The 14,187-nt window shown below is 50.0% G+C and overlaps 2 protein-coding genes and 2 pseudogenes across 2 annotated transcripts; all 4 read right to left on the reverse strand.

Annotated features, from left to right (window-relative positions):
• Positions 1 to 697: 697 nt before the first annotated feature.
• LOC136512290 (phosphoglycerate kinase, chloroplastic) lies at positions 698 to 3,260 on the reverse strand. Its single transcript, XM_066506257.1, has 6 exons — positions 2,747 to 3,260; positions 2,233 to 2,310; positions 1,880 to 2,140; positions 1,393 to 1,710; positions 1,125 to 1,283; positions 698 to 1,023 (listed from the first exon to the last, which is right to left on the reverse strand). The coding sequence occupies exons 1-6, from the start codon at positions 3,152 to 3,154 to the stop codon at positions 814 to 816; spliced, it is 1,434 nt and encodes a 477-aa protein (XP_066362354.1). The 5' UTR covers positions 3,155 to 3,260; the 3' UTR covers positions 698 to 813.
• A 513-nt stretch (positions 3,261 to 3,773) lies between these two features.
• LOC136513416 (metacaspase-6-like) lies at positions 3,774 to 8,687 on the reverse strand. Its single transcript, XM_066507423.1, has 2 exons — positions 8,167 to 8,687; positions 3,774 to 4,865 (listed from the first exon to the last, which is right to left on the reverse strand). The coding sequence occupies exons 1-2, from the start codon at positions 8,513 to 8,515 to the stop codon at positions 3,958 to 3,960; spliced, it is 1,257 nt and encodes a 418-aa protein (XP_066363520.1). The 5' UTR covers positions 8,516 to 8,687; the 3' UTR covers positions 3,774 to 3,957.
• A 1,210-nt stretch (positions 8,688 to 9,897) lies between these two features.
• On the reverse strand, positions 9,898 to 12,038 carry LOC136511140 (metacaspase-4-like; annotated as a pseudogene).
• A 96-nt stretch (positions 12,039 to 12,134) lies between these two features.
• LOC136512888 (metacaspase-5-like) lies at positions 12,135 to 14,187 on the reverse strand (annotated as a pseudogene).

Genomic DNA, 14,187 nt, shown 5'->3' on the forward strand with positions numbered 1-14,187 from the left:
ACCTCTACCTGGCGCGCCAACTGTCGACAAAATATCGTCAGGAGTCGTCCGAGGGGTATCCCGCGAAGGTAGATTGATCGGCAGAGGTGCGCGTAATTAAGAACAAGAAGGCAACAGAGACACAACAGTTAGACAGGTCCGGGCCATCTGCACGACGTAATACCCTACTCATATAGTCTGTTAGTTTGTATCGGCTATCGTATGATATTACATGTGTTTTGAGGGAGTCCCCTACCCGCCTTATATAGCCGGAGGTAGAATTATAAGTTGGTTAGATCTAGAAGATAACCGTTAAGTAATAACAGATTACATGAACTACATGATCGAGCATATGCTAACAGATCTCGTAGTATCTTCAGGATATCGCTCTTGATGTCTTGCGTTACACGCCGAACAGTATTGTGCACCGTAAATCTTCGTCTTGTGGGCTGAACCACCCCTGACGGCGCAGCCCATATATAGCCTGTTCGACTGGCTGGGCTGAATCATGGATTATTTATTGCTGGCTAATTTGACTGATTTGATGTGAGAAAAAAAATATTGTTCCAGCTTATAATCCACGATCGTATACGATCGTTTACGGCCTGCCGAACAGGCTTATAATCTCTCGTGGATATCCGGAGTCGTACCCTCGTTACCGAGGAAAGATGGCCCAGTAAGCACGTATTATTTGTTTCGTTGTTCAAACGATTTCCAGTAGCTCTATAAACACATTGATCTCTTCATTTAGAGCGGCTGACGAGGAGCAAGCAAGAATGTAGCAAGTATACAATGGCACGTGAAGATGAAGATGAAACAAAATGAAAGCTTGCTTCATACAGCCACAGGGACGGCTTCATTCAATGCGACAACTCCTGGAAGCTCCTTTCCTTCCAACAATTCCAAGCTGGCACCACCTCCCGTGGAAATGTGGCTCATAACGTCAGCAACTCCCACCTTCTCAACGGCGGCGACAGAGTCTCCACCTCCAATGATAGTTGTGACACCCTTGGCGCTAAGTTCTGCCAACTTCTTTGCCACAGCCTAGAAAAGAGATATCAGGGTTAGGTTTCTTTCATTGTAACCTCTCCTCAGTCCTCAGTTCGATAGCTAAGCTGCATCAGCATGTTTGAGCAGTGCTTTACCTCAGTTCCTACAGCAAACTTGTCAAATTCGAAAACACCCATGGGCCCGTTCCAGATGACCGTCTGGCATGTATCCAGGGCTGCGTTGAATGAAGTAACAGCATCTGGGCCAATATCCAGCCCCATCCAACCATCGGGGATTGCAGATGCTGGAACAGTCTGTAGAAAAATTATATGGTCAAGTTTCTTACTATGCAGAACCGAGAGAGGCTTCAACAAACTCACTACAAAAGATCTGCTGATTAGGAAAGGAGAAGATGCAACAAACCTGGCTGTTAGCATCAGGGGCAAACTTATCAGCAATGACAACATCGGTTGGCAACAAAAGAGAGACACCCTTTTCCTTAGCCTTTGCGAGGAGAGATGTTGCAAGATCAAGTTTGTCTTCCTCAACCAATGAAGCACCAACAGAGAGACCTTGTGCCTTGTAAAATGTGAAGATCATACCACCACCCAAGAGAAGGATATCACACTTTTCCAACAGGGATTCAATAACCCCGATCTTGGATGACACCTTTGAACCACCCACGATGGCAGCAAATGGGCGTTTAGGGCTTGAAACAGCTCCGACAAGGTAGTCAAGTTCCTGCAAATTGATTTTGTTAAATATAAAAGGATCAGATTGAGATTGAGGAGGCGAAAGAGAAAATAATCACAAGTTTCTGTTTTATGTAGCATTTTTTTCCTTTGATCCCGTCTTTCATAGTTCCTGAGTTACAAAATGGAACATGTAAACATAGAAATAGAAAGATAACCTTCTGCAAAAGGAACCCTGCAACAGAAGGCTTCAAATACTTAGTAACTCCCTCAGTCGATGCATGTGCCCTGTGGGCTGTTCCAAATGCATCATTGACATAAAGATCTGCTAGGGAGGCAAGCTTCTGTGCAAACTCTGGGTCATTTTTCTCCTCTTCCTTGTAGAATCTTACGTTCTCAAGGAGCAAAACCCCACCATTGGGCAAGGCAGCCACCAGCTTCTCAACCTCAGGGCCAATAACATCATCGGCTTTTTGCACCTATTTTTGGGTATACATACGCTTTAGTCAGAACAATCAATTAGCACATGTGACCTAATTAGAAGTACCAATGATGTAGAATAAATCAATACCTGAATGCCAAGAAGCTCAGACAACCGTCCTACAATGGGACCTAAGCTAAACTTGGGTGTAAAACCCTTAGGGCGACCCTGCACATCCAGAGCAAAAGGGAGGATATTAACCATAATTGGATGAAAAGAAAATTAAGCATCTATCTGAGAAAAATAAATTGGTTCAGTTATTTTTCATAAAATTATCATTGAACACAAGAAGCAAGTCTGCAATTAATAGCCAGTGTGCACATACAAAATCAGAAATTTGATTAAACACTATCACTGTGCAAGTCCTTGGCTCCTACATTGTGAGTGTATGCCAAGAGCAATAGTTAGATTCCCATTTTCTAAAGTAGAAGTCACAAACGGACGCTGAATTAAAAGATCAGTTTTTTCTACTTTTGTAAGTTTATTTTTTCTAAAAGGGTTCTCTTTTACCTTTGCAGCAATTTCTACATTGCCTATGCGTGCGAAGAGCATTACTTCCCCAAATCACATGAGATACGGGAAGGCTGGAGGGCCGGGAACTCACCAAGTGGCTTGAGAGGATGACCTTGGCGCCCTTGCTGAGGAGGTACTGGATGGTGGGGACGGCGGCCCGGATGCGGGTGTCGTCGGTGATGTTCTGGTTCTCGTCGAGCGGCACGTTGAGGTCGGCGCGCACGAAGACGCGCTTCCCCTCGAGGTCGGCCTCCGTGAGGTCCCCGACGCTCTTCTTCGCCATGGTGGCCATGGCCCGCGTGCCGCGCGCGGAGGACGCCTGGCGGCACCGCGACGCGACGTGGACCGCGAGCCGCGCGTCGCCCGCCACGAACGCCAGCGACCGCGCCGGCTGGCACGCCGCGGCGAGGCCTCCCCTGAGCAGCGGGGCGGCGGCGGCGGCGGTGGCCGCGCGGGCCGCGAGGGAGAGGGAGGTTGGCGGGGCGGCCGCGGACGCCATTGGGATTCGGGCGGCGGCGGCGGCGGGTGGAGCGGAGAGACCGAGAGGGAGTGATTCAGGAGCACGGGAGGAGGAGGGGCTTGTGGGTCGTATAGAGGGCTTTGTGGATGAAACGGTGGGGAAGGCTTATCGCTGGCGAGAGGTCGGGACGACGGTTCCGGTGGGTGTGTGGGGGAGGAGACGGCGATGCGATTCATCGCGCTGTTCGTTTGGCTTATACAACAAATCAGCCAACCAATGGTACTCAGCCGAGCGAACAGGGCAGATGGCGACGTGTGGGGGGCTCGGTGGCTTCGATTGCCCCCGTCCTTTGGGTTTGTGTGATCTGGGATCGCCGTCCCTTCCTAGTCCCACGCTTTGGAAACTCGGGGATCATTAGCGGTGCCCGTGAGGCGTGAGCTTACTGGATTTGTCCAAACCATATTCTGCCAAAGAAATTGATAGATCTCAGATCATTGCGAATTTTTTACTGCCGACGATAGTCTGTTCTATTCCGGTAGCGATAGGGAATTCACCGCGGGCGAGAACGCGGCCGGCTGGGACGTCAGCTTCGCTGAAAAGTAAGTTAAAAAGTATTTATTATGAGAAAAAAATATCATATCATGACTGATGAGGTAGGCTAATAAATTCTAAGGGCTAGCGACCTCGAAGGTCAACGTCTTCAGGCAATAAACAAAGTCTCGATTTTTTTGAGGAAATATAAACTCATAAAAAAAAGTCTCAAATTTGTTACACACACGACGTAGCATCCACAGATGAAGCCTGGAATTCACTCGACACGGTGCTCAGGCGTTTATTTCGTCTCAGCAGATGAAGGGCAGCCTGGCGTGCTCGTCGCTGCAGTAGAGCCCGGGCTGCTGCGTGTACCCCTGCTTGGACAGCATCTCCCGCACCCTGACTACCAGCTCTCGGTTGGTCACCGCCGCCGCCCCGCGCTTCTTGCCGCTGCCGTTGCCGGCGAGGATGGTCTGGATCGCGTTGCTCAGCGCGCCGTAGGACATGCCGTCGGCCGTGGTCGCGTCCGCCGAGGTCTCGTCCGTCTGGCATCCGCTGATCAGCACGCCGTTGCGCGGCGGCGCCGCCGCCGGCCCCGCGTACACTTCCTCGACGCTGTGCGTGTCCTGCTCCTGCGCCAGGGCCTCCGCGCCCCGGGGAGCGCGCGACTGCTCGGCTTCCCTGTCGTCGTGCCGGAGCTTGGCCACCATGACCTTCATGAACCTCTTGACCTTGGGGCTCGCCTCGTCGCCGAAGTGGTGGAACAGCGTCGTGCGGATGGAGCCCACGCCGACGTCGTGCCGTCCGGTCTTGTCCTTGAGCATCTCGATGAACGTCGACAGCGGCAGCGACCGGATGCTGACGCTGCCGCCCTTCGCCGCCTTCGTGTCGTCCGGCTCCTGCCCCTGGACGCCTCCGCTCTGGACGCTGCTGCTGCTGCCCTGCTGCTGGCCACGACGATTGCAGTGGATGCCGGCCTCCAGAGACTCCAGCACGCCACGGACAATTCGCACGAGGGAGGCGCAGAGTCCGGTCCCGGAACCGGGAGGAGGCTTCATTTCGCGCTCTCGGCGCTGCTGGGTTCTGTTCTGCTTGGTGCTGTTGCCGATCTGCTCCTTGGTCTTGTCGATCAGGCCGCCGCTGTGGCACGAGTCCGAGACCATGGTGAAGCGGCAGCCGTCAGGGACCTTGGCCACGAGCTCCGTGAAATCTTGGTCTGCAGGGCAGCGTATGCATGGGGATCAGGACGTCGACCATGACGAGCGAGCTCAATTATCAGAACAGGTGCATATGGCAGAATCAGGTCGTCGGAAGAAACGATCATGGATTACAGAATTAGCCAATTAGGCAGGTTATGAATTGGCAGATTCTAACGTGGCCAGCTTGTTGAACTCACCAAAACTAAACCTACCTTGGCTATAGGGATGCTGCCACAATTGATAGCATAGTACAGCCTAAAATATCACATTTACACCTGGAAAAAACGCAATAGTAGGTGTATTGTACTTAAAAATAAATTCTTTGACCAGCGTGTACCCATTTTGTTAGTATCTGTATAGTGTATAAAAACTGTACAGCTACAATGATACTCCAAGGTCAAAATCTTTTGAAAACTATACAGCTACAATGAGTATTTTGAAAATACTTTCCAAGGCCCTAGCTGCAATGGCAACGGAGTCGGGGGGGGACCGAGATGGAGGTCCCATGAGCACCATGGCGGTAGAAAACAGAGCTCCACTTGGGCCTTGGCGGGAGGGAAATGACTTAGGGGGTGTTTAGTTCCCCAATTTTGCCAAAGGTTTTGGTATTTTAGCCTATCTTTTTGTAAAATAAATCTAAACACCATGTACCCAAAACAGCAAAAGTGGGGCTTCAAAAGTTTTGGCATTTGGAGCCCAAGAGGCCCAAAACTTGTAAAAAACGCATAGGGGGGGGAGCCGGATGCCACTACTCCTGCACCCACCCACCCCACCGCTCGGACCGTATCCATTCCCCGCAGTCACTCCCCGCCGCTCTCGCTCTCTCCCTCCGAGCGAACCCTAGCTCCGCCCGCCGCTCTCGCTCTGAGCCTCCACGGACGACCAGATCCAGCTCCTCCTCCACGGCCCCCAGATCCAGCTCCTCCTCCTCGGGCCCCAGATCCAGCTCTTCCTACGCCGCCACCCTGAGCCAGGTCCTCCTCCCCGGCCTCGCTGATGGACGGCTACAATGTTGACGGCTACGGCGACGACAATGGGAACGGCTACAATGTTGACGGCTACGGCGATGACAATGGGAATGGCAAATGCACTAGGGACTTCTTCTCCCAACCTAATCTGTTCTCCCCTGCCGGCGGCTACGAGAACATCAACGACGCGGCTTATCCCTTTTCGGGCTCAAGCAGCGTCAATGCTCCCCGAGCGAGCATGGCGGCGCTCGACCTCAACTCCCATGGCCAAGAGTGGCCCGGAATGGCGGGCTATGAGGACCTCCTTCGCTCCGGGCCTCATTTGTTCCTGGAGGAAGTGTCACTGTGGATGAGGAAGAGGAGGAGGAGCCACCTGAGGACCTTGACGTGCAGACCCCAGTTAGCATCACTAGCAACAAGAGAGTAAGCATCACAAGCACCATTGGCTCTAGTCCCAACAAGAAGTCCAAGAAGCCCAGCAGTTAGGAGCATGGACAGGTTCATGCTTGAGAATGTCAGGATTCAAGCAGAGAGGAATGTGATGTTCCAAAGACATTTGGAAAACAAGCAGCAGGTTGCCTATCAGCTTGTCTAGCAGAAAGAGGCTGCCAGAGTAGAAAACATTAGGTATGTGCAGCATTTGGCTAGAGAGTGTGGTGTAGATGAAGGAAACAAGCAGTTGTGGAAACAAGTAGTTGGCTAGAGGCTGCCATTGTGTAGGAAAATTTTACTTGGTGGACTCTGGCTACTCCAATCGACCGAGTTACCTTACGCCCTACAAGGGAACCAAGTACCATCTTCCGGAGTATCGAGACAGTCCGGAGCCACAAGGTAAAAATAAGATCTTGAACTATGCACATTCATCTCTTAGAAATGTCGTCGAGAGGTCGTTTGGAGTTTTGAAGATAAAGTGGAGGATTTTGTTGCAAATGCCAAGTTATGCACCTCATAAGCAAAGCCAAATAATTGTTGCATGCATGGCACTACATAACTTCGTTAGAACGAGTGGAATAGTGGATAGGGATTTTGATCGTTGTGACCGTGATGAGAACTATGTTCCATCTGAAGCATCCTGCTCTCAGCCACATACTAGTCAAACATCAGCAAGGGATGAATCTGTGATAATGAATGCTTTCCGTGACTCGATTGCCCTTGGTTTGTTAAATAGATCATGATAATTCGAATATGCGTTTGAAAAGTAACATGTGTTTTGTTTTTTTATAGTTGACGACAATTGAATTGTGTACTTGATATATTCAATAATTGTGTAATAAAGTGTAATTTTTTATGGTTCCTTAACAATACCGGGCATGGCATCAAAGTGAGCGGCGGCAAGGGTGAGCAGCTCACCGAGCAACTCCGACGACTAGCACAAGGGCACCGGCGTGGTGTCATGAACATGCATGGTTGTGCATGCAGTAATTAATGAAGCAAATCAATCATTAAATGAGGGCAAATCAGTTTTCTATTCATATGGTGTTAAAGTTTTGCTATGGATCTAAGCACCTAAGCCTAAAGTTAGAATATCAAAACTTTTGTACCCAAAAGATTTGGTGCCAAAACTTTTGGCATGGTTGTTGCATCTAAACACCCCCTTAGTCCACTTTTCCCTTTTGTAGCTCATCCCTTAGTGAGTAATTAGCATAGTTTTATCCTAAACCTCCTGCAGCAGTCTGTCGCGGGAGGTAGCGCCTCTCGCGCTTGGAAGATGTCTAATTTTGTAACCCTTCTTATTTAATACAAAGCCAGACTACCGGATCTTAAAAAAAAAAGAAAATACTTTCAAGCTATAGTAATTTTGGACTGGGAAATCGTATACTTTTATGAGAAAACACCGGTCAAAATCTTTGCTTTTGAGCCTTTGAAGACTGGGCCAAAAGCCCAAAACAATTTTTTTTATTAACGACAACTGTTGCTCAAAAAAAAATCCTTCTACATTACTATGGCTCCACACACTAAACTACTAGCGTATCTCGTAGGTTTATCATTGAATTGCTGAATCATGTCCTGGGCTTATCCTTTTTTATAGCACGTATTCCATGAAGAGAATAAAAAGGTTCTGTTAGGCTAGAGCAGAAAGCCTAGGCTTACCGTCCAGCGAGGCCACAAATTATCTACGGAATACTCGTTTATTAAATGATCGATTGGCGACCCATGCAACCCTGTCGCTACTAAGCTCATCTTATTCATAAACTCAATCGAAATGCTGTATGAAAATGAAAGGCTAGAACCTAACCATCAGATACCAACAGTGTGCCTCCAAATGCAACTACCGTTCGATCCTAAGTTAGTCAGTTCAGAACTGAGAGCTCACAACTAAATGCAGAGAGAAACAGAAAGGAGAGCACACCTTTGATCAGGTTGAGGTCGCATGGCACGATGCACTCGTCGTACCCGGTGTCGTCGTCCTCCCCGGTCTCGGCGGGGAGCTGCAGTCCGTGGCCGCTGTAGTGGAAGAAGAGCGCGTCCCCGGGGCGCGCGCCCGCCACGAGCCGCTCGAGCTCCAGCCGGATGTTGGCCCCCGTAGGAGGCGGCGTGGACGGGTCGGCGTCGGCCAGGACGCGGATGCCGGCCTCGTCGAACCCGAAGCGGTCCACCAGGCAGCGGCGCATGCGGGCCACGTCGTTCAGGCATCCCTTCAGCTCCCCGTCCGTGCCCGGGTAGTTGATGCCCACCAGCACGGCGCGCTTCTGCCCCATCGCTTCTGCGCCGCCGCCGCCGCCGGACGAGAGGCCGCCGTGCTTCGGCACGTTCGATCGGCGGAGGTGTTGGCGGCTGGAATGATGGTCTGGTTGGTACGGTGACGAGATGCCCAATTGGCGTTCTGGCCTGGCAGTGGTAGCTCGTGCGTGCTGGGCTGGTGGAGCTCCGGAGTGCTGTCGCGAGAGGTGCCCATTGCCACCACCCCGTCATTTTTGTATTGGCTGGTGGGTGTCAACGTCAGCTAAAGCAGCCTTGCACTGGGAAACAATCGAATCGGGTTAGCTTAAATTTATGTACAAAATGTTCTTTTTAGAGGAATTTAGGCAAAGGTTGTCGTATTTGGTAGGTAAAAGTCCATCACCAGTTAGATTTTTTTCTTCCGTTGAAAATATTCCTTTTGGCATTGACACGAGCAAAGAAGCCATAGTGTTAACCGCAGACCAATCATACGAGTAGCCATCGGTGATCCATTACGAATTGGGTCTCCAACATAATACATATAGCCTTTAACATAGTATCTATATAAAATACTCATTTTGAGAGTTAGAAGAGACATAACATAAATTTAAGTATCCTCTCTCCTAAAGACCTATTTGCAGAAAAGGATTGTCTTTTGGGTCTTGTTGTTAGAGAAGATAAAAAATAGGTATTGAACCATTTGCCTGTAACGCTACCCAAAGGATGAATGATCTTATATTCTGGGTCACGGTTGTTGGAGACGATCTTAGGAGATGTCATCGCGGGCACGATAAATAAACTTGAGAAAGCTTGGAGCAAGTATACAAATTATATGATTAAATATATAGTCTCAAAGAATGATAATGATTATTTTGTGCATAACAGTCTCGTTCTCAAATCTCAATCTTAAACTCTTATAAAGCTAAACCCCACTAGATTATTTCTCTCTTCATGCAAGATGTCCACATCATTTTCCACTAAGTGTTCCACTAACTTGCAATCCTTTCATATAAGCTATTCATGTCATCCCTTATTAATTAAAAAAAATATCCACATCATCTCTCTTATGTGCAATACTTTGATCTTTAATCTATTAACGTAAAGTCATCTACATATGCTATTTGTTTCATCACCTATCTTCTATAATGTGATAAATATTCTATTGGTTTTTCTTTTATTAGCTTATCAATTTTTACCAGATCTAATATAATAAAATAATATTCAGTCAAATTCATATATATACACAGTATAGATAATACCATATAGTAATATTATATATAAAAGATTTATTTTTAAGAAAATCTTACGACAATGCGCGGGTCGTGCTTCTAGTTTCAAAAATCATAGCCACCACATACCAGAGAGGGTAATAATGTACAATTAACAAAGATTGCAGTCCATATGACAAATTGGCACAACTTCAGCGTATGAAAGCCAAACCGGCATGCTCATCAATGCAGTAAAGGCCAGGTTGCTGAGTCGTGACCCCCTGTTTGGACAGCAGCTCCCGCGCTTTGAGCACCAGCTCCCTATTCGTCACCGTCCCGTCGTGCTTCCTGGCGAGGATGGTCTGGACGGCGTTAGGACACGCCCTCCGCCGTGGTGGCGTCCCCCGAGGTCTGGTCCGTCTGGCAGCCGCTGATCAGAACGCCATTGCGAGGCAGAGGCGGCGCGCTCGCCGTGGTGCCGGCGTACACCTCCTTGACGCCGCCGCCGTGCGCCTGATCTTGTTCCAGGGCCCCATCGAGGTCGAGGGTGTCCACCTGTCCTCCCGCCTCGTTCCCCTCCAGCTTGCCATCCTGCCGGAGCTTGCCTGCCATGACCTGGACGAACTTTTTGATCTTGGGGCTCGCGTCGTCGCCGAAGTGACGGAATAGCGTCGTCCGGATCGTGCCCACGCCGACGTCGTCCTCGCCGGTGGTCTCCCGGAGCATCTTGATGAACGCCGACAGAGGCAGCGATCGGCTTTTGATGCTGGCGGCGTGTGCGCTTGCCCCTGCCTTGGTGTCCGTCTCCGTTCCTCCACTCTGGACGAGGCGAGGCAGGTGGATGCCCAGTGAATCGAACACTCCATGGACGATCCGTAGGAGGAAGGCACAGGCACCGAAAGGATGCCGCGTGACTCGCTCGGCCGGGTGCTCGGTTTTGTTCTGCCGAGTGCTGTTCCCAATCTGCTCCTTGGCCTTGTCGATCAGCCCGCCACTGTGGCACGAGTCTGAAACTATGGTGAAGATGCAGCCATCTGGGACTTTTGCCACGAGTTCCTTGAAATCTTGGTCTGCAGTTCGTACATGCATGAAAATTAGTATCATCTTCAAAAGTGAGAGAACTGACAAGGAAAATCTTGCTGCTGTAATGCTGTTCTCCTTCTACACGATCTCTGATGTTGTTCATTTGTGGCTAGCCGGTGCTTTGCAGGCTTGCAGCTGCAGCAGCAGAAAGCTCAGCCGAACACACCTGAATCAGCAACACCAGTAGTATCCTATTCAAGTCTGAATCCTGAGGCGTGTTTGGGTGAAAGATATATCTTATAAAACTATACAATACTTAGTTGGATTTCCTAATCACATTTATATATGTCATTATGAAAATATAGCCCATAAACATCTATCCACATTACCCACCCATACTATTTGAAAACCAAGATAAAGTACTCTCTAATCTCATCTAACCTACCCACCTATGCTATTAGAAAAAATAATCTAAAACCTCTAAATTTTCATATAATTAAGACAAACACCTCTGCTGTTTATATAAAAAAATAAAGTAACACTATGGAAAAATAATCTAAAGCGACCCTTAAATTTACACATTATTAAAAACAAATAACCCCATAAATTTAAATTTAAATTTGGGTATAAAATATCCTAAATTTGGAAAAATTCTAGAAATTCAGACACTAAAAATATAGCAACTCCCAGACCACAACTCCAGTTAATTGAGTTGGAACAGAACTACACAACAAACTCCGGGTAGTACAGGCAGAGCCCGCCGCACCTTTGATGAGGTTGCCGTCGCATGGCACGATGCACTCGTCGTCCTCACCGGTCTCGGCGGCAGCTGCATCCCGTGGGCGCTGTAGTGGAAGAAGAGCGTGTCCCCGGGCCGGGCGTCCCCGACAAGCCGCTCGAGCTCCTGCCGGATGTTGGCCCCCGTGGGCGCCGGCGTGGACGGGTCGGCGTCGGCGAGGACGCGGATGTCCGCTTCGTCGAACCCGAAGCGTTCGACGAGGCAGCGGCGCATGCGCGTCACGTCGTTGAAGCAGCCCTTCAGCTCGTCGTCCCGGCCAGGGTAGTTGATGCCCACCGGCACCGCGCGCTTCCGCCCCATCGCCGCCGTCACGCCGCGCATGCACACGCAAGCGACGCGCTTAGCTAGGCTTCCTTGCTTGAGGTGGTGGGCTGGTGGCGGCCGGAATGGAACTGGATCGGGCTGGTGCCTGCGGCAACGAGTTGTCGACTGGCCTTTCTTTGGCGCCGATCTGGCAGCTCGTGCAGAGTTGGTGGAGCTCGAGTGCCGGTGCCCTCGTGCGAGGTGCAGTGCAGAGTTCATTCCCCTGCTATTTTCTATTCGCTGGAGACGCGGGTCACCGTGTACGAGTACATTAATTCATTCATACTCATACGTTACATGCAGTTCTCGAGCGGGAGTAAAATATGTCATCTTGTGCAGAAACAATCCATTCCCAAATTTCAGCAAAAAACATAGCCACTGGTCCATCACACACGTACACCATAACAGTGACAATATACTACAAATATTGCAATCCACAGGGCAAACCCAATGAATCAGCATATAAAAGCCACACTGGCATTCTCATCGCTGCAGTAGAGCCCAGGCTGTTGGGTGTAGCCCTGTTTCGACAGCATCTTGCGCGCTTTCAGCACGAGCTCCTTGTTTGTTACCGGCCCGTGCTCTACGAGGATGGCCTGGATGGCATTGCTGAGCGCACCGTAGGACACACCCTTCGGTGTGGTCGCATCGGCAGACGTCTGGTCGGTCTGGCACCCACTGATCAAGACACCGTTGCTTGGCACCCTCGCCGTCGTCCCGGCATACACCTCTTGGTCGCTGTGCACATTTTGTTTCATGGCTGGGTCGAGCTCTTCTTCCTTGACATCAAGCTTGGCTTTCAGGAATTCCTGTGCCAGGGCGGCCCATGAAGCCCACAATGCCACCATGCTGTCCCTGCTGTAACTTGTTCAGCATGACCTTCATGAACTTCTTTATCTTCGGACTGGCGTCGTCTCCGAAGAGGTTAAAAAGTGTTAGCCGGATTGAACCTACATCAATGTCATCCTTCCCAGTCTTCTCCTTGAGCATCTCGATCAATGTCGAGAGAGGTAGCGACCGGTTTTTGACGTGGGCATCAGCTGTGTTGATGTAGCGCGACTCTTCGTCACCATCGTCACCGTGACCTTGCCGGTGGCTATGGCTACGGTGGGGCAGGTGAATTCCTTTAGACTCAAACACGTCCCGAACAGTATCTTTGAGGAATTCCCGGAAGCTAGTGTCAGAAGCACCGTTCTTCAAGTTCACGGCTCTGGGTCTGGTTCTGCTTGGTGCTGTGGCCAATCTGCTCCTTCCTCTTGTCAAGTAGTCCTCCACTGTGGCACGAATCAGAAACTATGGTAAAGAGAGTAAGAGACAGCCACTGGGGACTTTTTGCACAAGCTCCGTGAAATCTTGGTCTGCAGTTCATAAAAGAACATCAGTTACTTCTTTTAACCTGTATGAATGGAGCATCCAAACATGAACTAGATAAAATGGCACACAATTGGATTCAGGCATAGCTGTTTGCTGAGTGCTGACATGTATTAAAACTGATCTTTTTGGCCCAAATTCTAACATTTTCTAAGGAGATAAACTCTGTTTGTAAGAATGCTTAAAATTTTGTTAACATTTTTCACTATTGTCAAAGTGATCAGAACAGTTTCAGCCTTTCAGGAATTGCATTTTCAACTCCCAAGCTAGAAATTTACAATGTATAGTATTCCTCTGGTAAAGTAAACACATAATGCGGATCTAAATTATTAGCATCATCTTTTGAATATGCAGACCCTGGTTATGAGTAGACATCTGAAATCTTTTTCGTTATTACTGGCCTAAAATCATATCCATTTCTGATTTTGTCATTCTCAAACCCCACCTACAATTCAATCCCCACTTCTCGATTAGCCCGACCCACCAATCCACCATAGCAACTAGCAAGCAACAGAGGGGCAGAACTCGCACACCTGTGATAAGGTTCATGTCGCAGGGCACGATGCACTCGTCGTAGCCAGTGTCGTCGTCCTGCCCGGTCTCGGCGGGCAGCCGTGTGCCGTGTCCGCTGTAGTGGAAGAAGAGCAGGTCCCCGGGCCGCGCGTCCCCGACGAGGCGCGCGAGTTCCCGCCGGATGTTGGCCCCCGTGGGCTGCGGCGCGGAGCCGTCGTCGATGAGGACGCGGATGCCGGACTCGTCGAAGCCGAAGCGGTCGACGAGGCACCGGCGCATGCGAGCAACGTCGTTGTGGCAGCCCTTGAGCTCCGCTTTGGTGCCCGGGTAGTTGATGCCCACCAGCACCGCGCGCTTCACCGCCATCGGTCCCTTTTATGAATTCGAAGCCGCGTCGCGTCGAATCGGCGGCCGGCGACGGTAAGGCGAGGCTACGCGGCGGCGCGGTGCCGGTGCGTGCGTTCGACGGTTTCGAGGAAGAGGAGGATGGTGG

The sequence above is a fragment of the Miscanthus floridulus genome, chromosome 16 (assembly GCF_019320115.1).
Source record: "Miscanthus floridulus cultivar M001 chromosome 16, ASM1932011v1, whole genome shotgun sequence".
Classification (NCBI taxonomy): Eukaryota; Viridiplantae; Streptophyta; class Magnoliopsida; order Poales; family Poaceae; genus Miscanthus; species Miscanthus floridulus.